The sequence below is a fragment of the Ahaetulla prasina genome, chromosome 15, assembly GCF_028640845.1.
Source record: "Ahaetulla prasina isolate Xishuangbanna chromosome 15, ASM2864084v1, whole genome shotgun sequence".
Lineage (NCBI taxonomy): Eukaryota > Metazoa > Chordata > Lepidosauria > Squamata > Colubridae > Ahaetulla > Ahaetulla prasina.
The window spans coordinates 13,551,992-13,573,814 of NC_080553.1; the positions used below are offsets into that span (position 1 = coordinate 13,551,992).

The window sequence follows — 21,823 nt, forward strand, 5'->3', positions numbered from 1 at the left end:
GAGAGAATGAGAGAGAGGAAACAGAGAGAGAGAAAAACCAGAGAAACGAGAGAAGTAGAGAATGAGGAAATGAGAGAGAGAGAGAGAGAGAGAGAGAAATGAGAGAAAACGAGAAAAGCTCAGAAAGAGAGAAAAAACGAGATAAATGAGAGTAGGGAGAATGAGGGAGAGAATGAGAGAGGGAGAAACAGAAAGAGAAAACGAGAGAATGAGAGAGAATGAGAGAGAGGGGGAAACAGAGAGAGAGAGAAAAAAAACCAGAGAAACGAGAGAAGTAGAGAGAATGAGGGGAAATGAGAGAGAGAGAGAGAAATGAGAGAAAACGAGAAAAGCTCAGAGAAAGAGAGAGAATGAGGGGGGGGAAAAAAGGGAGAGAGAGAGGGTGGAAAAAACCGAGAGAAAAGGAGAGAAGTAGAGAGAATGAGAGGGAGGGAAAACGAGAGAGAGAGAGAGAGAGAGAGAGAGAGAGAGAGAGAGAGAGAGAGAGAGAGAGCAAACTGCCCCTCTCCCAAGATCTATCCTAAAGATCCCTGAAACCACTCTGGGGATCCCCATTCCCAACTCCCCGGTAGAAACCTGGCCTTACCCAAGCAATGGCCCCGCCCTGCTCCTTTCTTCCTTCCCCCCTTGCCTCCCCTCCCGCCATTGCCCCCGATCCCTTTTTCATGATCCCTCTCCTTTTTTTCCAGGAAGTTTGGGACGAAGTGCGCCGGCTGCGCGCAGGGCATCTCCCCCTCCGACCTGGTCCGGAAAGCGCGGAGCAAAGTTTTCCATCTGAACTGTTTCACCTGTATGGTATGCAATAAGCAGCTCTCCACAGGTGAGGAACTGTACATCATCGACGAGAACAAATTTGTGTGCAAGGAGGACTACCTGAGCTCCACCAGTTTGAAAGAAGGCAGCCTGAACTCAGGTGAGCGGGGGCTGGCGCTGGTGCAATTCCTTCCTTTCTCTCCCCACCCCACCCCCAATCTCTGGCCCTGCCTCTGGGTTCGAACCCCAGCAGAAAATAGACAATTTGAGTTTACACCTGGCCCGTTTCTTTGCCGGGGGTGGGGACAAAAACACCTCAATGACAGGTAATCCTCAGGTACGACCACCAAGTGAGCCCAAAAATTTATGCCGCTGAGCGAAACACGTGTTCAGTGAGTTTTGCCCCATTTGGCGACTTTTTAGTGCCACACCATTTAAAGCGAATTGTTGCATTTGTTAAGTGAATGACACAATTTGTTAAGTGAATAACACGGTCCGTTAAGGGAATTCCCCCGGCTTTCCCTCCACCCCCTCTTGACTGTGCTTGTCTGAAGGTCACAAAAGGGGATCAAGGGACCCCCTGGACCCGTCATAAAATAGGAACCAGTTGCCGAGCAACGAGCATCTGAATTTTGATCACGTGACCCTGGGGATCTTGCAATGTGTGTGTGTGGGGGGAAACAGTCATAAATTACTGTTTTTGGTGCCTGTTGTGACTTTGAACGGTCACTAAAGGAACTGTTGTAAGTCGAGAACGACCTGTGGTCTTGGAGCCTGCACTCCCATCTGTGAACAATTGGAGCCTGCACTCCCATCTGTGAACAATGTGGTCATTGAGTGAGCGATTTGAGGAAGGGGGGGCGTTAAGGAAGCAGATGGATAGTGAGGGGGGAACTTTGGTTTTCTATCATAGGCCCATCTTTGGATTTCAGCTAAGAATCCACCGTTAAGATCTAAGACGGCTTGGGTGATCTTTCTCACTGTTGGTCCCTTGAAGATGCGTGGACTTCAACGCCCAAAGTTCTCCAGCCAGGGGGAATTCTGGGAGTTGAAGTCCACGCACCTCCAAGTGGCCAACGGTGAGAAAGACTGTTACATAGAGGGATAGGTATGGTTGGTTCACGAGATCCATATTCTGCCTTCCTTCCCGAAGGTTAAGGCAGTCAACCCAACAGGTTCAGCTGATCGACGGGGGCCTGGCCCCAAATCCCTGAGAGAAGATGGGCCTGAACGAGTGTGGACACAAGTCCCCCACCCACCCACTTCCCGTGGGTTGCTGTGGTGTTTGTGGCCTTCCACAAACTTGAGTAGATGGTTAGGTTGCTTTCTGAATAGTCAAGCATCCATAAGCTTGTGCTACAGGGAAATGTTTCTGAAATTTATTTTTCAGTTAAACAGGGGAAAAGTAAATGCAGTAGAAAGAGAGAGATGTTCCAAGATATCATCTTCAGGAATTTCCTTCCTTCCTTCCTTCCTTCCTTCCTTCCTTCCTTCCTTCCTTCCTTCCTTCCTTCCTTCCTTCCTTCCTCTCTCTCCTTTCTCTCTCTCTTTCTTTCCTTCTATTTTTCTTCTTCCTCTCTTCCTTTCTCTCTTTTATCCTGCTTTCCTTTTTCTCTTTCTCTCTTTGTCTCTCCCTCCCTCCTTCTTTTCTTTTCTCTCCTTCTTTCTTCCTTTCTTGCTTTCTCTCCCTTTTTTCTTTCTTTTTTCACTCTCTTTCCTTCCTTCCTTCCTTTCTTCTTCCTTTCTTTCTCGATTTCTTTCTCTCTCTCTCATTTTTCTTTCTTTTTTCATTCTCTTTCCTTCCTTCCTTCCTTTCTTCTTCCTTTCTTTCTCAATTTCTTTCTCTCTCTCTCATTTTTCTTTCTCTGTCTCTTTCTTTTCTTTCTCCTTCCTTCTTCCTTCCTTTCTCTTTCTTTTTCTTTCTCTCTCTTTCTCTCTCTCTTTTTTCTCTGTCTTTCTTTTCTCTTTCCTTCCTTCTTCCTTTTTTTCTCGATTTCCTTCTCTCTCTCTCTCTCTCTCCCTCTCTCTCTCATTTTTCTTTCTGTCTCTTTCTTTTCTCTCTTCTTCCTTCCTTCCTTTTTCTTTTTTCTTTTTCTTTCTCTCTCTCTCATTTTTCTTTCTGTCTCTTTCTTTTCTCTCTCCTTCCTTCCTTCTTCCTTCTTCCTTCCTTTTTCTTTTTCCTTTTCCTTTCTCTCTCTCTCTCTGTCTCTCTCATTTTTCTTTCTACCTCTTTCTTTTCTCTCTCCTTCCTTCCTTCTTCCTTCCTTCCTTTTTCTTTTTCTTTCTCTTTCTCTCTCTTTCTTTTTTTTCTCTGTCTTTCTTTTCTCCCTCCTCCTCCGTCCCTCCCTCCCTCCCTCCCTCTCCATATTCTTCTTTCTATCAGGATCCCAAGCTATTGCCATCCAGCCCTTGAGGCAGCAGGTTTTCTAAAGCCATCCCACGCTTCTCTTTCATAGGAAGCTTAACCAACTTTCCAAGCAGGAAAGGACAAGCGGGGGAAAAGAGGCAGCATTTCACATGGCCAGCTTTGGGTTTGGGGGCTTCTTCCCCTGGCTGTTGGCCAGAGTGTAGCTAAGACAATTGTGAGTTGGGATCAGGTGTCTTTTCAGCCTGCTCCACCTCCTTCTCTTTGTCCGTTGGCTCACGGGCCTAATTTAGCGATGTGGGGAGAGAAATGGGGAGTCTGAGAAGTTACCCTGAACGCTGCAGATACCCTCGCCATCTGCATGAAAGCGGGCTTCCTCTGCATAGAAGCCCCATGGACCCGTGGCATCTGCCGAACCAACTCTTGGTCCTTGCTGCTTTTCAGATGCTTCTCGGGGACCTTCTCCAGCCCAGCTTTTCCTAACCTTCTCCCCCACCAGATGGGCCACCCTGTGATTCCCCCCCCTCCCGTCCCCTTCAGCAAGCACGGCATGCTAGAGGGGGAGTCGAGGGGAAGGAGAGTTGTTCTCATACAAAAAGAGCCGTGGGGGGGTGGGGGGAGCAGGCGAGGGTGGTCCCCCCAACACGTGCCTCTTCCTGGCATGGGTTTATTCACCCGTCAATCGAGAAGCGAGTTCATGGGGGCTGCTGGCCTGGCCTGAGATGAGGAGATAAGGATGCGATTCCTTTGCAAATGAAGAGTGAAGACTCCGTCCAGTTCTGCTTTGCCCTTTGGTGGTTTCATGAATTTGTCCGTGAGGTTTTCTTGGCAGGAATAATGGATATGGTTTGCTATAGACTTGGTGGTCTGCCATATAAGATTGAACCTCCTTCCTTCCTTCTTTCCTTCCTTCCTTCCTTCACATCTTCCTTCCCTCCCTTTTCATCCCTTTCACCTTCCTTCCTTACCTCTCTCTTATCTTCCTTCTTTCCCTCCCTCCCTTCCCATCTTCCTCCCTCCCTCCCTCCCTCCCTTCTTTCCTCCCTCCCCATCTTTTTTCCTTCCTTCTCATTTTTCTTCCCTCCCTTTTTATCCCTTTCACCTTCCTTCCTTCCTTACCTCCTTCTTATCTTCCTTCTTTCCCTCCCTCCCTTCCCATCTTCCTTCCTTCCTTCTCATCTTCCTTCCCTCCCTTTTCATCCCTTTCACCTTCCTTCCTTCCTTACCTCCCTCTTATCTTCCTTCTTTCCCTCCCTCCCTTCCCATCTTCCTTCCTTCCTCCCTCCCTCCCTCCCTTCCCATCTTCCTTCCTTCCTTTCATTTTCCTTCCCTCCCTTTTCATCCCTTTCGCCTTCCTTCCTTCCCTCCCTCTTATCTTCCATCTTTCCCTCCCTGCCTTCCCATCTTCCTTCCTTCTCATCTTCCTTCCCTCCCTTCTCATCTTCCTTCCTTCCCTCCCTCTTATTTTCCTTCTTTCCCTCCCTCCCTTCCCATCTTCCCTTCTTTCATCCCCCCTCCTCCATCCCTCCCTTCCTTCTCATCTTCCTTCCCTCTCTTTTCATCCCTTTCACCTTCCTTCCTTCCTTACCTCCCTCTTATCTTCCTTCTTTCCCTCCCTCCCTCCCTCCTTCCTTCCCTCCTGCATATTTGAAAAGGACAAGCATGACATGTCCCCAACCAGAGTTCCAAGCTCATCAGAATAGACGCCCCATCATTAACTTAGACAGCCTGGCTGAGATGCCTTGGATTTGCCGTCCAAAATATCTCCAGAGCACCAGCTGGCGGTGGCTTTTCCAAATAGCTCAGTGGGTTGGCTGCTACCCTCTGCTTCCGAACTCAACTCTCTTTTTTTCCACAGCTTTATTTGTTTGGCTGATTCATTAATGAATCAATTAATTGATTGTCTTCCCACTGCCTTTGGGCTCCTCTATGCTCTTAAAGCAACTTCCATGCTTTTCTTTGATGCACGCAAAGCCTTTTCTCCAGGAACCTGAGAGTCAATAGTTAGGTAACCTTTTTGCCATCGTGTGCCAAAAGTGGGGGGAGTGTGGGGGGGGTGGGGTCCCGCGCGCCCCCATACCCATAATTCTATGCCTCCTGTGCATGCGCACACGACACACACACATACCCCGCTCCCACCCCTTTTGGCACCTGGTGGGCCCGGTATTATTTCGCTCTCCCCAGGCTCCAGAGCTTCTCTAGGAGCCTGGGGAGGGCAAAATCGGCCTTCCCCATTCCCACACACACCCCCGGAAGCCCTCGGGAAACAGCCTACTTCCGGTGGGCCCAGAAGGCCCAAAAATCAGCTGACCGGCGTGCACATATGCACCGGAGCTGAGTTTGTGTGCCGACCGATATGGCTCCACATGCCACCTGTGGCGCGCGTGCCATAGCTTCGACATCACGGAGTGAGGAGTGATCTTCTTTCACTGATAGCAAAATGGCAGAGCAGCTTGTGGGTGGGGAAGTCAAAGGGAGGAGCTGTTAGAACCGAGGTCTCCAACCTTGGCAACTTTAAGCCTGGCGGACTTCAACTCCCAGAATTCCCCAGCCAGCAAAAGCAAAAAAGCAAAAGCTGGCTGTGGAATTCTGGGAGTTGAAGTCCGCCAGGCTTAAAGTTGCCAGGGTTGGAGACCCCCTGTGTTAAAAGACCTATTGGCTGGTGGCATTTTCTCCCTTGCTTCCAAATGTTATAAGGTGGCTCTCTTGTATGTAAACCAGAAGTGGCATTCAGCCGGTTTGGATCGATTCTCCCGAACCAGTAGTGAAAATCACGGGTCGGCCTGCCCACCCCTTCCGGGTCTATGCCGTCCTATTAAGGCATGTTTTTGAGGTAGGGCACAGGTGTCATGTCCCACTCCTCCGCTGACGGCCGGGTCAGGGAAATCCGAATCAGGTGTGCCTCTGCAGCTCTGTCAAAGTCCTAGCAAAATCTTCAGGGCAGGCAGGAGACCAGAAAGTGACTTCAACAAGATATGTTTAAACTTTGCCTGACTCAGAGAATGTCAGAAAGCAGGTCCTTTATATAGGCCATGGTGTGGCTCCATGACTCAGCACTTATCCAGGCCTGCCCCTCCCTTCCTTCTGTTGCCTCCGTCTATCAAGTCTTCTGATGCGAGGGTCACTCCAGTCTGCAGCTGTTGGCAATTGACCTCCCTCAGGCTCACATGCTGTGGAGGAGGGGGAGGGGTCTAGTTGCTCCGTTTGCCTGGGCATGGAGCCAGAGCTGGGGGCTGAAGATACTTCCTCCTCTTCAGCCTGTCTGGGCATGGAGCCAGGGCTGGGGCCGGGAGGCATAATAGGACATTCCTCCGTGTTCGGAAGCAGATAAGAAGGCCCCGGCTGTGGTGAGATCGGACAAGACACAACAACAGGTGCGGTAGGCGCGGGAGAGAGCAAAACGCATGCATGAAATGCTGTGCGCATTTGTGGATGGGGTACGCACACTCTCATCTGCGAACTGGTAGGTGGTGGTATTTGCGATACCCCCCCTGATGTAAACCTTTCCTTTCCTTTCTGCTGAATGAGACACCAGTCTCCTGACTTTCCCATAAAACAGGGCTTTGCTGGCTGAGGGACTCTGGGAGTTGAAGTCCACAAGCCTTAAAGGAACCAAAGTTGGAGACCACTGCCATAAAGTATTGGACAGAGTTTAATCTCCTTTGTGTCAGGCGCCGAAACCCAAGAGAGACACGTTGCGATTCTTCCAAGGAGTTGTCTGTATTGTCCCTTGCCTACAGACAGAGCCTTGCTCAACTAAAGCAGGCAACCTGTAAGAGAAGGAGTGGAATAATCTCTCAGGGGGGCGGAGTTAAAAGAGAGATCAGCCTAGAATCTGCACATAGTCACAAGCAGACCAAACAGGCAACCTGTAAGAGAAGGAGTGGACGAATCTCTCGGGGGCGGAGTTAAAAGAGAGGTCAGCCTAGAATCTTCACATAGTCACAAGCAGACGAAGCAGGCAACCTGTAAGAGAAGGAGTGGAAGAATCTCTCGGGGGCGAAGTTAAAAGAGCGATCAGCCTAGAATCTGCACATAGACACAAGCAGCAGACCAAGTCCAACCCCTTTGAATTCCATTGACAACCCTTATCGAATTCCTAGCCGGTGCGAGCCATTAATTGAGAAGATTCCTGTGCGTAGGCCTTTTAGCAATAAATCGGTTTTAATTGGAGAATATTTGTAGCGCAGGGTTGAAGTAAGGAGTCCTTGGTGCTCTCTGGGCTTGGTTGTTTTCTTCCAGATGTTCCTATTATCCAAACTAGGTAACGTCACTAGCACAGATGATATCTAGATTGGGTAATGAAACATCTGCAAGAAAAGAGCCAAGCTCAAACAACACCAAGGACCCCACAGTCCTCCTCCTCCTCCTCCTCCTCCTCCTCCTCCTCCTCCTCCTCTTCCTCCTCCTCTCCACAAACCCCACTCCCTTCTAGCACTGATGATGTTACCTAGTTTGGGTAATGAAACATCTGCAAGAAAACCACCAAGCTCAGAGAGCACCAAGGACCCCACAGTTCTATTCTTCCTCCGCCTCCCCCTCCTCCTCCTCCTCCTCCTCTCTAATACCCCCACTCTCTTCTAGCACTGATGATGTTATCTAGTTTGGGTATGAAACGTCTGCAAGAAAACAGCCAAGCTCAGAGAGCACCAAGGACCCTTCAATCGGATCTTCATCTGGTCTTCCATGCTGGATATTACTATCCCCATAAAGGGTATACTGTGGGAACTCTTAAGGAGGAGCCATCTTCACCCTCATTCTCAGACACAAACTCTCTGAACTCCGGTGTCTCTTGCTCCTCCTGAATGAACTCCTTCTCTCCTGGGAATCCAGACCACATTCCATCCCTTCTGGCTAAGCTCCCCTATCACCACCCATGATGCTACTTGCTCTTTCTTTCCCCCACCCTATTCACCATTCTCCTTTTTCCTCTCCCCACCACCCCCCAACAGTTTCTTCCTGTACCGATCGAAGTTTATCTCCGGACCTTCAGGACCCCATGCAGGACGATACAAAGGAAACAGACAATTCCACTTCCTCGGATAAAGAAACCACCAATAACGAAAATGAGGAGCAGAACTCTGGAACCAAAAGAAGGGGACCTCGGACCACTATCAAAGCCAAGCAGCTGGAGACCCTCAAGGCGGCTTTTGCAGCCACCCCTAAACCCACCCGACATATTCGGGAGCAGCTAGCTCAAGAGACGGGGCTCAACATGAGAGTCATCCAGGTAAGATAATATATATATTATCTCCGAACTACTCAAAATTTCCGTTACCGGTTCTCCAGAACCTGTCAGAACCTGCTGGATTTCACCCCTGGTGTGACACCCCGCCCCTCCTCGCATTCCCCCCACTCCCCACGAATGCGCAGGTGACCTCCCATAGCCCGTTTTGGACCTGGCAAGCCACCCTGAAGCCACTTGGGACCAAAACGAGCCACGGGGAGCTACGGCCCATTTTGCCACGGGGAGATGCACCACTCCCCCCACACATGTGTGCGAGACCCCATCCCGCCCCCGCGCATGCGCACGAGACCCCTCCACGCATGCAAGCACATCTCCTGCATGTGCCCAGCTCCCGCCCCAGAGACCTGAAAATAAGCTGGCCGGCGGCGCGCACTCATGCGCACTGAGCTGGGCAACAACTTGCGTGCCTGTAGTGAGGGCTCCGTGTGCCGCCTGTAGCACATGTGCCATAGGTTCGCCATCACTGGACTAGCACATATGTGCGAAGGGAACCTTTACCTTTACCTTTAAAGGGGCCATGAGCCGTAAAGGGGCCAGGAGTTACTCATGCCTGCCTTAAATGCCAACCCCCAATTGCACAGGGAAGTCTGGGAGTTGAAGTCCACAGGTCTTAAAGTTGCCAAGGTCGGACAGACCTGAACTAAAGTCTGTGGAAAAGAACTCAGACCAACAGATCTCTTTTGGGATGGAGATTACTCTGGCCAGATTTCTTCCTGTTTTGCCAACTGGCAAAGAGGAAATCCGTCTTTCCAGTTTCTAAAGAGAGAACTACAGATTATTCCCCCCCCCCGATTCAAAGCAATAGGCTGCAAAGGTTAGACTGTTCTGACCGAGGCTCCCTTAAAAAGCAGGAGGTGGGAATTACTGGCCAAACTTTTATTTACATGACTGTGAATTATGTTCATTCACAGTCAGCAAGGCCTGTCCAAACAGTTTTTCAAAGGAATATTTCTCAACACAGACCTTATCTCGTTTGGTGCCACGTAACGTGTTTCCAACCACAGTACAAGGCCAAACTTGGCACAGAGTCATGGATCAAACGAATTGTTTCCTGCAAAAGCCCCCTCCCCATTCGCTCCAGTGGTGGGTTTCAAATTTTTTTACTACCGGTTCTGTGGGCGTGGCTTGGTGGGCATGGCAGTGGAAGGATACTGTAAAATTTCCATTCCCACCCCACTCCAGGGGAAGGTTACTGCAAAATCTCCATTTCCTCCCGATCAGCTGGGACTTGGGAGGCAGAGAATAGATGGGGGTGGGGCCAGTCAGAATTTTTACTACTAGTTCCCCGAATTACTCAAAATTTCCGCTACCGGTTCTCCAGAACTGGTCAGAACCTACTGAAACCCACCTCTGGTTCGCTCATCTTTTATTTCCTATGGGAGGGACCAATCACCCCCAAGGTGTGGCTTTACTCCTGAGTCGCCCCTGCTTTCTGAGTTGTTCTTGTCTTTTGCCAGCTCTGTGCATGCGTACACTGGGAACAGGCTCCAGCTGTTTCTCTGCCTCGCTGCTGTCTAACTCCCTCTCTGCCTCCTCATGACTCTGAATGAGGACTACTCTGACCTGCGTCTTCCAAAATAGGTCAACTTTTCCTCTTAACTAGTGTCCTTCACCTTCTGCCAACCTAGCAGTTTCGAAAGCACATAAAAATGCAAGTAGAAAAAATAGGGACCACATTTGGTGGGAAGGTAACCGTGTTCCGTGCGCCTTTGGCGTTGAGTCATGCCGGCCACATGACCACGGAGACGTCTTAGCTCTTCGGCTTTGAAATGGAGATGAGCACCGCCCCCTAGAGTCGGCAACGACTAGCATGTATGTGTGAGGGGAACCTTTACCTTTACCTTAGTGTCCTTCACAGATGGGAAATTACAATTTCCATCCATCGTGGGATGTCTGGTGGGGAAGATCTCTAGATCTTCCAGATCCTTGTGTTCCTGGTCCTTTGGAGAAGTTGCTGTTTATCTGAAGACCTTCTTAGCTCCATAGGCCAAGAAATTGGTTGATGAGCAAATCCAGATATTCCTTTTTTTAAAAAAAAATCTTCCATCTTTGAAAAATTCTCTTCTTTGGCTTGGCACTTCAGCCTGGACCTTCCTGAAGAAACCTTCTGCCTGGATTCGTTCTCTTTAGGTTTACATGAACGATGAACTAGGCAGGGGTTTCCAAACTTGGCAATTTTTGTGACTTCAAATCCCAGAATTCCCCAACCAGCATGTGTGGCTGAGGAATTCTGGGAGCTGAAGACCACATGTCTTAGGTAAAGTAAAGGTAAAGGTACCCCTGGTACATATGTGCTAGTCGTTCCTGACTCTAGGGAGCGGTGCTCATCTCCGTTTCAAAGCCGAAGAGCCAGCGCTGTCCGAAGACGTCTCCGTGTGGCCGGCATGACTCAATGCCAAAGGCGCACAGAACGCTGTTACCTTCCCACCAAAGGTGGTCCCTATTTTTCTACTTGCATTTTTTTTTACCTGCTTTCGAATTGCTAGGTTGGCAGAAGCTGCGACAAGTCATGGGAGCTCACCCCGTTATGCGGCGCTAGGGATTCGAACCGCTGAACTGCCGACCTTTTGACAAATTTGGAGAGCCCTGGACCAGCCCGATGTCTCGGGATTCAGAAACAGCCCCCAAATTAGTTCCACAGGCTGGGCTGAGTTCCACTGTTGCTGGTTTGCTGATGACTCAAAGAATCCTGTGAACGCACAGCCCACTTTCTTAAATCATTAGCTCTGGTGGAAATAACCAGAGTGAAATTAATTTATGACTAGCAAAAGGGAGGGAGAGTCGAGGCTGGTATATTAAGTGGTGTTTTTTTTCTCTTACAAGAGAAGGACTTCTGCTAAAACTAGGGAGGGAGGGGGAGAGGGAATTACACATGAATTAGGAATGGAATTGGTGAAGTGGTGTAGGGTTTCCTGCCTAAGCAGGGGGTTGGACTAGAAGACCTCCAAGGTCTCTTCCAACTCTGTTATTCTATTCTATTCTATTCTATTCTATTCTATTCTATTCTATTCTATTCTATTCTATTCTATTCTATTCCTATTCCTATTCCTATTCCTATTCCTATTCCTATGCTATGCTATGCTATGCTATGCTATTCTATTCTATTTCCTATTCTATTCTATTTCCTATTCTATTCTATTCTATTCTATTCTATTCCTATTTCTATTCTATTCTATTCTATTCTATTCCTATTTCTGTTCTATTCTATTCTATTCTATTCTATTCTATTCTATTCTATTCCTATTCCTATTCCTATTCCTATGCTATGCTATGCTATGCTATGATATGATATGATATGATATGATATGATATGATATGATATTCTATTCTATTCTATTCTATTCTATTCTATTCTATTCTATTTCCTATTCTATTCTATTCTATTCCTATTTCTGTTCTGTTCTGTTCTATTCCTATTTCTGTTCTGTTCTGTTCTATTCTATTCTATTCTATTCTATTCTATTCTATTTCTATTCTATTCTATTCCTATTCCTATTCCTATGCTATGCTATGTTTATTCTATTCTATTCTATTCTATTCTATTCCTATTTCTGTTCTATGCTATTCTATTCTATTCTATTCTATTCTATTCTATTCCTATTTCTATTCTATTCTATTCTATTCTATTCTATTCTATTCTATTCTATTCTATTCCTATTTCTATTTCTATTTCTATTTCTATTTCTATTTCTATTCTATTCTATTCTATTCTATTCTATTCTATTCTATGGAATCGCTTTTCTGCCCTTGGAGTTTATAACTACTTTTTCCACTTTAGCTCTTATGCTGGGTACAGGTAGTCCTCGACTTATGACCACAACAGAGCCCAACGTTTCTGTCGTTAAGTGAGACCTGTGTGAAGTCAGTTTTGCCCCCCTCGTTACTGCTATTGCTACTGTTATTGCTATTGCTAAAAGAAGACCTCGGGTGACTTTCTGACAAGCCAAGTCAATGGGGAAGCCAGGCTCACTTAGCAACCGCGTTCCAAACGTCACAACTGCACTGATTCGCTCTACAACCCTGGCAAGACGGGCTGTCAAATGGGGGCAAATTTGATTGTCATAGGTTTAGGGTTACTTGTCCCCCGTACAATTCAGACGCTGGGCAACTGATTCTGCATTTATTGACAGCTGCAGTGTCTTGGGGGGGGGTCATAGGTGGCGCAGTGGTTAGAATGCAGTATTGCAGGCAAACTCTGCCCATGTTGTGGTCCGCCAGCAGCCGGCGGAGCTGGCAACGGAGTCTGACAGCGATGAGGCTGAGCAAGAACATGGGCCAGTCCTGGAGGTTGGGGAAGGCCGGGGTGTGAGCTCTGCGTCGGAGGCAGAGGTGGGGCCAGGGCCATCGGGGAGTGATGTGCGGACTCCGGAACCTCCAGAGGCTGACAGTAGTGAGGCAGAGGAACAGGAGGAGCCTGTTCCTAATGCGCGCATGAGAAGAGCTGCCAAAAGGCAAGAGCAGCTCAAGCAAAGAGGACGACTCGGGAGTAAGGCCAGGAGATGATTGGGCACTCCCATAAGGCTTAAAAGACCAGCAACGGCATTTGGGCTCTTTGCCGGAAAACAACAGTTGATAGAATTGTGTTAGGAAGAATTTGCTTTGATTTAGTTTGGATGACACTGAGAATGAGTTAATTCTTAGCTGTTCTAATAAACTCTGTTTTTGAACTGATTCTACGACTACTACTACCTACCTGGGCCTGGGTCACAACAGCCCACAGCCGGGGTCTTTTCTTATGAATAATCTTCTGTCGGGAGGATTACGGCCACATTCTCAACATGCACTTAACCCAGGTCTGGAATTGATCTCTTTGCTGAGTTGACACAACCCCAAACCGCCAACTAACCCAACGGGAGGCAACGTCAAATTCCTACCAGTTATCACCTCCTTTCCCTCCACCAAGATTAACCCAGCTTTGCTGGTTGCATGAGGGCAGCCCGTCCGCGCAAAATAAATGCAGTTGTACGGATAGAAGAGAATATGGGTAGCTCAGGGCTGAGCTGTGGGGCCTTTGGGTGCTCTCTGAACTTGATCGTTTTCTTGCAGATGTTTCATTACCCAACTAGGTGACATCATCAGTACTAGAAGGGAGTGGGGTATGCAGGGAGGAGGAGGAGGAGGAGGAGAGGAAGAGGAGGGGAATGACTGTGGGCTCCTTGGTGCTCTCTGAACTTGGTTGCTTTCTTGCAGACATTTTATTACCCCACTAGGTAACATACTCAGTGCTAGGAGGGAGTGGGCTTCGTAGAGTGGAGGATGAAGAGAAGGTAGTTTTCTCCTTAGACGTTTCACTACCAAGCTCTGTAACATCATCCGTGCATCCAGTTGCTTTCTTGGAAGGATCCTTCCTAGACATTTTATTACCCAACTAGGTAGCATATTCAGTGCTAGGAGGGAGTGGGGTTTGTGGTGGGAGGAGGAGGAGGAGGAAGAGGAGGAGGAGGAAGAGGAGGAGGGGGAGAATGATTATGGGGTCGTTGGTGCTCTCTGAGCTTGGTTGTTTCCTTGTAGACATTTTATTACCCAACTAGGTAACATCATCAGTGCTAGAAGGGAGTGGAGTTTGAGGAGTGGAGGAAAAGAGGGGGGAAGGAGGAGGAGGAGGAGGAGGAGGAGGAGGAGGGGAATGACTGTGGGGTCCTTGGTGCTCTCTGAGCTTGGTTGTTTTCTTGCAGAGATTTTATTACCCCACTAGGTAACATACTCAGTGCTAGGAGGGAGTGGGCTTCGTAGAGTAAAGGATGAAGAGAAGGTAATTTTCTCCTTAGACGTTTCACTACCAAGCTCCGTCACATCATCCGTGCATCCAGTTGCTTTCAAGGAAGGCTCCTTCTCATTTCCAACCCCCACCTTCTTTTCCAATTCTATTGCTTTCTCAGGATCATAGGACCAGCCTTTTTCCTCCATCAACCCGTGTTTGGGATGTTCCTGGAGGGAACAAGGCTGGGTGGGGTGGTTGGAAGGATGGGCTCATCTGCTTGGAGAGACCCTAGTCTTTACCATCTCCCCCTCCCCCAACTTTCTCCAACAGGTTTGGTTCCAGAACCGACGCTCCAAAGAGCGAAGGATGAAGCAACTGAGCGCCCTGGGAGCCCGAAGACATGCGTTTTTCCGGAGTCCTCGGCGCATGCGCCCTCTGGGAGGCCGGCTGGATGAATCCGAGATGCTGGGTACCGCTCCTTACAGTTACTATGGAGGTAACTCGTTTTCTTCTTCTACCAAAGGGAGTTGGTTTTTTTTCTCGTCTGAATGTGCTCCCTTCAAGGGCGACATTCTTGTCTTTTGCTTGTTTTCTCCTTGGTTTCTTAACCCTCCTGGCGCTTAGACTCCTAAGTCGGGGAGGAAGGATGTCAGCCAGGGGTGAAATCCAGCAGGTTCTGATAGGTTCTGACGAACCGGTAGCAGAAATTTTGAGTAGTTTGGAGAACCGGCAAATACCACCTCTGGCTGGCCCCAGAGTGGGGAGGGGATGGGGATTTTGCAGTATCCTTCCCCTGGAGTGCAGTGGGAATGGGGATTTTGCAATATCCTAGCCCCCCCAGGAGTGGGGTGGGAATGGGGATTTTGCAATATCCTTCCTCCCAGGAGTGGGGAGGGAATGGGGATTTTGCAATAGCCTTCCCCCCAGGAGTGGGGAGGGAATGGGGATTTTGCAATAGCCTTCCCCCCAGGAGTGGGGAGGGAATGGAGATTTTGCAATAGCCTTATCCCAGGAGTGGGGAGGGAATGGGGATTTTGCAATATCCTTCCCCCCAGGAGAGACAAGCTCGAAATTAGAAGAGGAGAATAAGAAGTTAGAGATGGAATTGCTTTTTATAATGGCTTCGGAAAGGAAGGGGGTTGTGGGTTTTTTTGTTTTTTGTTTTTAGTAATGCATAATTGTGTTTGTGTAAGAATAACTTTATTTATAGGGGAGAGAGGGAGTGAGTGAGAGAGAGAGAGAGTGAGAGAGAGAAGAGGATTTATTTTTTAAATGGTGTGTGTTATAATTAATATGCATACACAGATAAACCTCTGGTCTTGTGTTTCTGGGCTGTTGGGAGAGGAGGCAATAATTTTTTGAAGGCGTGTCGTAATTTGTGATTTATTGATCGCCTATTATAAAGTCAGCCGTCAACTATTAGCTACCGAAGAGGTTTTCCTCCAGCCCAATCTGTCCCCCAAAACAGGTTCTTCAGGTCTTCCCATGGTGCCCTCATCCCCTCCCTCCCCCTATAACCGAGTCTATCCCCATCTTCTTTCTGCCCATCTTCTCTTTCCTTCCGGATTCCCAAAATTTAGAGTTTTCTCCAGAGTGTTTTTTGGACCTTCACATGATGTGTCCTAAGTAAGGATAATTTTAAACCTGGTCATTTGGGCCTCCAGTGAGGTTTCTGGATGAGTAGAAGAGAATGGAATGGAATGGAATGGAATGGAATGGAATGGAATGGAATGGAATGGAATAGAATAGAATAGAATAGAATAGAATAGAATAGAATAGAATAGAATAGAATAGAATAGAATGGAATAGGAATACAAATAAGGAAAGAGGATGAGATGGGGTGGGGTGGGATGGGATGGAGTGGAGTGGAGTAGAGTAGAGTAGAGTAGAGTAGAAGAGAAAGTAGAGTAGAGTAGAGTAGAGCAGAGTAGAGAATATTATAATAGGAGAGGAGAAGAGAGAATATTTAGCATAGCATAGCATAGCATAGCATAGAACAGAATAGAATAGATATCTTTATTGGCGTGATTGGACACACAAGGAATTTGTTTTTGGTGCATATGCTCTCAGTGTACATAAAAAAGATACATTTGTTCAAGGATCCATTTCTTTGGCTGTCCACGATATTCTCAGGAGTCCTCTCCAACTTCTGCTTCTTTTGAAGTCCAACTTTTCACTTTCCTAGCATGTAAAAAATAAATAAATCAGGATTCTGATTTTTTTCAGATAGAACATTTTGATGGCTGTTGTGGTCTAACTGCAAATTATGGGGCTGTTGGATTCTTTTCCTGTTAGTTTGATGGTTGATCCTAAAAGTCATGATTTCTCCACCACTTCCATAGCTTCACGGTGGATTCTAAAGCTTGGAGATATCATTAATTTGGTCTTCTTGATAGCTGATCTTATTCCCATTTTCTCCCCTGTATTCCTTGACTGTTATTGTTAAAGTAGATTGGATTTCTAGATCTAGATTTCGGCATTAAAAAGGCGGCATTAGGTAGGCGTGCAAACTGGAGGGGCAAATAGCTGGAGCTTGCCATCTGTTTGTGCACAAGCGTGCGCGCCTGGCGATAAACGTTCACTAAAGTGATATGCTTGTGCACAAGTGTACGAACTGGAGAGGCAAATAGCCGGATCTGTTTGTGCACAAGCGTGCACACCTGGTTATAGATGTCCACTAAACCAGTGGCCACCAACCTTTCGGACCTCAAGGACCACTAAATTCATAATTTTCAATCCCGCAGACCACTAATACGATCTGCCTAATGACCGGCTGGGTGGGTGTGGCTAAGTGGTCATGTGACTGGGTGGGCATGGCCAACTCGATGCCATTCTTGTCAAGGGGTGCCTCGCCAGCCTCTACTCACCCCTCCCTTCCCAGCCACTCCTTGCCTGCCCACTGGGGCTCTTTAGGGCCCCAACAGGTAGCAGTTGTTGGAGCTAAGCAGCCACCATGAGAAAGAGTCCATAGTTTGAGGACCCCTGATCTAGTGCAATATATATATAATATAATATAATTTAAGGGGCGTGCATAAGAGCACAAACGTGCCTACCGTTCCTGTCCTATTGTTTCCTTTCATTATATCCAATTAATATAGTTATTACATACTTATGCTTATATATATGCATATATATTATATAGTTATTTTCATGCTTATGTAGGTCTTTGGTTATTCGGGTTTTCTCCCGCGTAAAATTAGAAGTGTCTTGGCGACGTTTTGACGAAGTTTCATTTGTCATCTTCAGGCTTCAGCTTTGTGCTTCTAGGAGCAATTTCATGCTTATGCGTATATATACTGTTGTGACAAAATAAATAAATAAATAAAAAATGCAAATAATTTTTCTGCGGACCACCAAAATTTTCTCGTGGACCACCAGTTGGTGACCACTGCACTAAACTGTATTTGTCATTAGTTATAGTTTTTGCAGAGCTTCCTTCAAGGGCGTGGGTCTCATGAGTGAGTCAACCTTGGTGGGTTTGTGCTTCCTGAACTGGGTTTTGATTGTTGTCCTCTTGTGTGTCTTTCCACACCTGTGTTTCCAAAAGCGGAAGCTGCCTGGCTGTCTTGAATGAAATGAATGAAAACCAGTGCAATTCACACCAATTGTGCCAGTCCTTAGATTCTTCCTTCTTCCTGGTAGGGAGAGGGCAACCCCCTCTCTTGCCTACTCCCGCCACCTTCCTCCCTCATCCCACCCACCCCTCCAAGTTTCCTGGCTCTGCCATCTAAGCCCCGCCTTTTAAGGCTCAAGCGCACAAAAGCTGTTCAACTTGTTTGAAACCTGTAGGGAAAGATTGATTGGCAGAAGCGCCTTTGATGCGTTTTGTTGTTGTTGTTTTTCCTGGTTTGTGATTTTGTGGTTTGTGTTCTTACGGGTTGATCAGGTCAGGTCCAATCACACATGCTGACACAGCCTAGCCAGCAAGGTTGTGGTGTGCTTGTGGTGTATTTTATTTTGCTTTTCTTTTCTTTTCTTTTCTTTTCTTTTCTTTTCTTTCGGTGGTCTGCAAGCCGTTACTTTGCAAGTTCCATAACTGGGCTATTCCTACAAAAAAGAGGGCATTGTTCCTTAGAGTCAACGCACAAAAGGAGAAATTGAAATCCATTTGGGAAGCACAGGTCTCCCGAAAGTCTACTCAGAAAGGAAGTCCTAGAGAACCTCATGAGGTTTACTCCCAGGGAAGCAGGTATTCCTCTGGGTATCACAGCTCCCTGCCAGGTTCACCTGTTCAGAAAAATGGGCTTTATTTACTCAATGAAGGGTTGGATCTGAATGCCATAAATAAAGGGTCTAGTAAGGCTGGTGGGGTGAGCGAGGATAATTGGAGTTGTAGTCCAAAGCGACTCAGAGAGAAGCCAATCAGGAGGGTTCTTTGGGGGGGGGTTATCCTTTTCCTTGGCTTTGCTTGCTGCATGGGATTTATCTTGGGGGAGGGAAAGGGAGGGAGAGAAAAAAAGAGGGAGAGAAAGAGAGAGATAAACACACACACACAGAGGGAGAGGAAGAGACAGGAAGAGAGAAAAAGAAAGAAAGAGAGAGAGAGACTGGGAGAAAAAAGAGAGAGAGACAGAGAGACACAGAGGAGAGAGGGGAGAAAAAGAGAGACAGAGGAAAGACACAGAGGAGAGAGAGACAGGAGAGAGAAAAGAGAGAGAGAGACACAGAGGAGAGAGGGGAGAAAAAGAGAGAAAGACACAGAGGGAGAGAGAGACAGGGAGAAAAAGAGAGAGAGAGACACAGAGACACAGAGGGAGAGATGGAGAAAAAGAGAGAGACAGAGAAAGACACAGAGGAGAGACAGGGAGAAAAGAGAGAAACAGACACGGGGGGAGAGAGAGAGATGGAGAAAAAGAGACAGACAGACAGAAAGACACAGAGGAGAGAGAGACAGGAGAAAAGAGAGAGAGACAGAGAGACACAGAGGAGAGAGAGACAGGAGAGAAAAGAGAGACAGAGAGAAAGACACAGAGGAGAGAGAGGGGAGAAAAGAGAGACAGAGAGAAAGACACAGAGAGAGAGAGACAGGGAGAAAGAGAGAGAGAGACACACAGAGGGAGAGAGAGGGGGAGAAAAAAGGACAGAGAGACAGAGAGAAAGACACAGAGGGAGAGAGAGACAGGGAGAAAAAGAGAGAGAGAGACAGACACAGAGGGAGAGAGAGGGGGAGAAAAAAAAGAGAGAGAAAGACACAGAGGGAGAGAGAGACAGGGAGAAAAAGAGAGAGAGAGACACAGAGACACAGAGGGAGAGAGGGGAGAAAAAGAGAGACAGAGAGAAAGACACAGAGGAGAGAGAGACAGGGAGAAAAAAAGAGAGAGAGACAGAGAGACACAGAGGGAGGGGGGGAGAAAAAAAGAGAGACAGAGAGAAAGACACAGAGGGAGAGAGAGAGGGAGAAAAAAGAGAGAGACACAGGGAGACACAAAGGGAGAGAAAAAAAGAGAGACAGAGAGAAAGACAGAGAGGGAGAGAGAGACAGGGAGAAAAAAGAGAGAGACAGAGAGACAGAGGGAGAGAGAGGGGGAGAAAAAAAGACAGAAAGACAGAGGGAGAGAGAGGGAGAAAAAAGAGAGAGACAGAGATAGACACGGGGGGGGGAGAGAGAGAGATGGAGAAAAAAGAGACAGACAGACAGAAAGACACAGAGTAGGAGAGAGAGGGAGAAAAGCGAGAGAGAGACAGAGAGAGAGACAGAAGGAGAGAGAGTCAGGGAGAGAGAAAAAAGAGAGACACAGAGAGACAGAGAGAATAAACCACACATCTGTTCGGTCAGGGTCATCTTCTCCAGCTGTGCAGTAATACTGGACTCACTCTGGGGTCTTCATATCCGGGGATAAGCCACGGGGGCTTCGTGATGGACTGCAAAGCCTGGGGTTTTAAAAAGCTCTGCCTTTTAATCCAATTTGTTCCACGCAAAAGCTGCGACCAGGCTAGTGATCTTTCGCGCCGCTCCCCCCCGCCACCACCTTTCCAATCCCATCATGCTTCTCCTCCTCCCCCTGCCCTCCTCCAGATGTGGCGTGGGTGCAAGCAAATCGGTTGCTTCTTGTGGGAATCAACTGGGTTCCTTTTTGTGGGGTGCATATCAATTCTTTGCGGGATGTAAACCAATGCGTGGGGTGCAATTCCCTTTTTGGGGGGGTGCAATTCAGGGAAGCCTCTTCCGTCACTCACCCCCCCTCTCTGCTCTCTTCCCCCCCCTTCCCCCCTCCCACCAGATTACCAAGGCGATTACTACGGGCCCGGGAGCAACTACGACTTTTTCTCGCACGGCCCCCCCTCGCAGGCGCAGTCGCCGGCCGACTCCAGCTACATCCCGACCTCGGGGCCCGGTTCCACCCCGCTGGGCCCACTGGACGCCCCCTTGGCCGGACACCACACCTCGGAGAACCAAAGGTACACGGATATGATCTCTCACTCCGACACGCCCAGCCCGGAGCCGGGGCTGCCGGGCTCGCTACATCCCATCCCTGGCGAGGTCTTCAGCGGGGGTCCCAGCCCCCCTTTCCCGATGTCGGGGTACAGCGGGCCCCTCTCGCATTCCAACCAGGAGCTGAACGAAGCGGCCGTCTGGTAGAGCGCCCGGGAAGAGGGGGGGACGCCGCGCTCCAGACCTCTCCTCCAAGCCCCCCAACTTGGACCGAGCCCCTCTTCCCACCCGGAGGGGCGGGGGGGGGCTTTCCTCGGAGCCGCTCCAGGACCGCTGCCTTGGCCCCCCGAGTGGGCCCCGTGGAGACGCTCGGAAGCCGTCTGGGTAGGGGGCGTCGAGGGGGCCGCCAGCTGCCAACCTCCGAGTTCCGCAACTCTTTTGGACCAAAGTTGGATTCACTCCTGATTTCGCAGACTGGAGGATGTGTGTGTGTGGGGGGGGGGCTTCGCTTTCCTTGCCCCGTACCACCTCGCTGGCCCTCACCCATTCACCCACCCACCCAGGATAGGGTCTTGGGTTCGGTTTTTAGTGTTTCTTTTTCTTTTCTAAAAGAACAATAAAGTGGGGGGGAGGGGGAGAAGACAGATACAAACGCATCCAAAAAGCAAATTAGAATTTGGTTCGCTTTGCTTTCGTTTTCTCCGGACTCAGACCCCAAAGGAAAGAGAAGGAGAGAGAGAGAAGGAAAGAGAGAGAGAAGGAGAGAGGGACAGGGAGAGAGAGAGGAGAGCGAGAGCGACAGAGAGAGAGAGAGAGAGAGAGAGAGAGACCCAAGCAAAGCTGTCTAGTATTCCACAGATGTTTGGCTGAGAGAGAGAGAGGAAGGAAGGAAGGAAGGAAGGAAGGAAGAAAGAAAGAAAGAAAGAAAGAAAGAAAGAAAGAAAGAAAGAAAGAAAGAAAAAAGAGAACGGATTTCTTTTAATTAGGAGGCTGGTTTGATTGACGGGGACGGCAGAGCGAAGGTGGGGGGGAGGGAGGAGGGGGGGAAGAGCCGGAGTGGGTTTTGGGGTTTTGTTTTGTTTTTGCTGGTGATGCGGCGCCCCCTGGTGGTCGGTGCTTGGAACGACACGCCGGACTTCAGCGAACTCCTTCAAGACGGATTGGCGAGGGTGTTTTGGTTTCCTTTTGGTTGAATTAATTAATTAATATTATTCTAATATTATTCTTTATTTTTATTGGGGAGGGAAGACGACGCCTCCATCTCCCCACCCCCAATGACCAATAACAGCAAACATTTTAAAAAAAAGAGAGAGAGAGAAGCAAATAATTTGAAGATGGTTAAGGACCGCTGCACCAAACTTTGCTGGGAGGCTGTTTGAGGAT

At 48.3% G+C, this 21,823-nt stretch overlaps 1 protein-coding gene across 1 annotated transcript in view; it reads left to right on the forward strand.

Annotated features, from left to right (window-relative positions):
- LHX5 (LIM homeobox 5) overlaps nt 1-20,904 on the forward strand; it is a 26,621-nt gene extending 5,717 nt beyond the window's left edge. The window contains exons 2-5 of the mRNA XM_058158488.1: nt 690-913; nt 8,071-8,348; nt 14,398-14,563; nt 20,289-20,904. Of these exons, the coding sequence (XP_058014471.1) occupies nt 690-913; nt 8,071-8,348; nt 14,398-14,563; nt 20,289-20,647 (1,027 nt within the window). The 3' untranslated portion in view covers nt 20,648-20,904. The remainder of the gene's footprint in view (nt 1-689; nt 914-8,070; nt 8,349-14,397; nt 14,564-20,288) is intronic.
- The last annotated feature ends 919 nt before the right edge of the window (nt 20,905-21,823 follow it).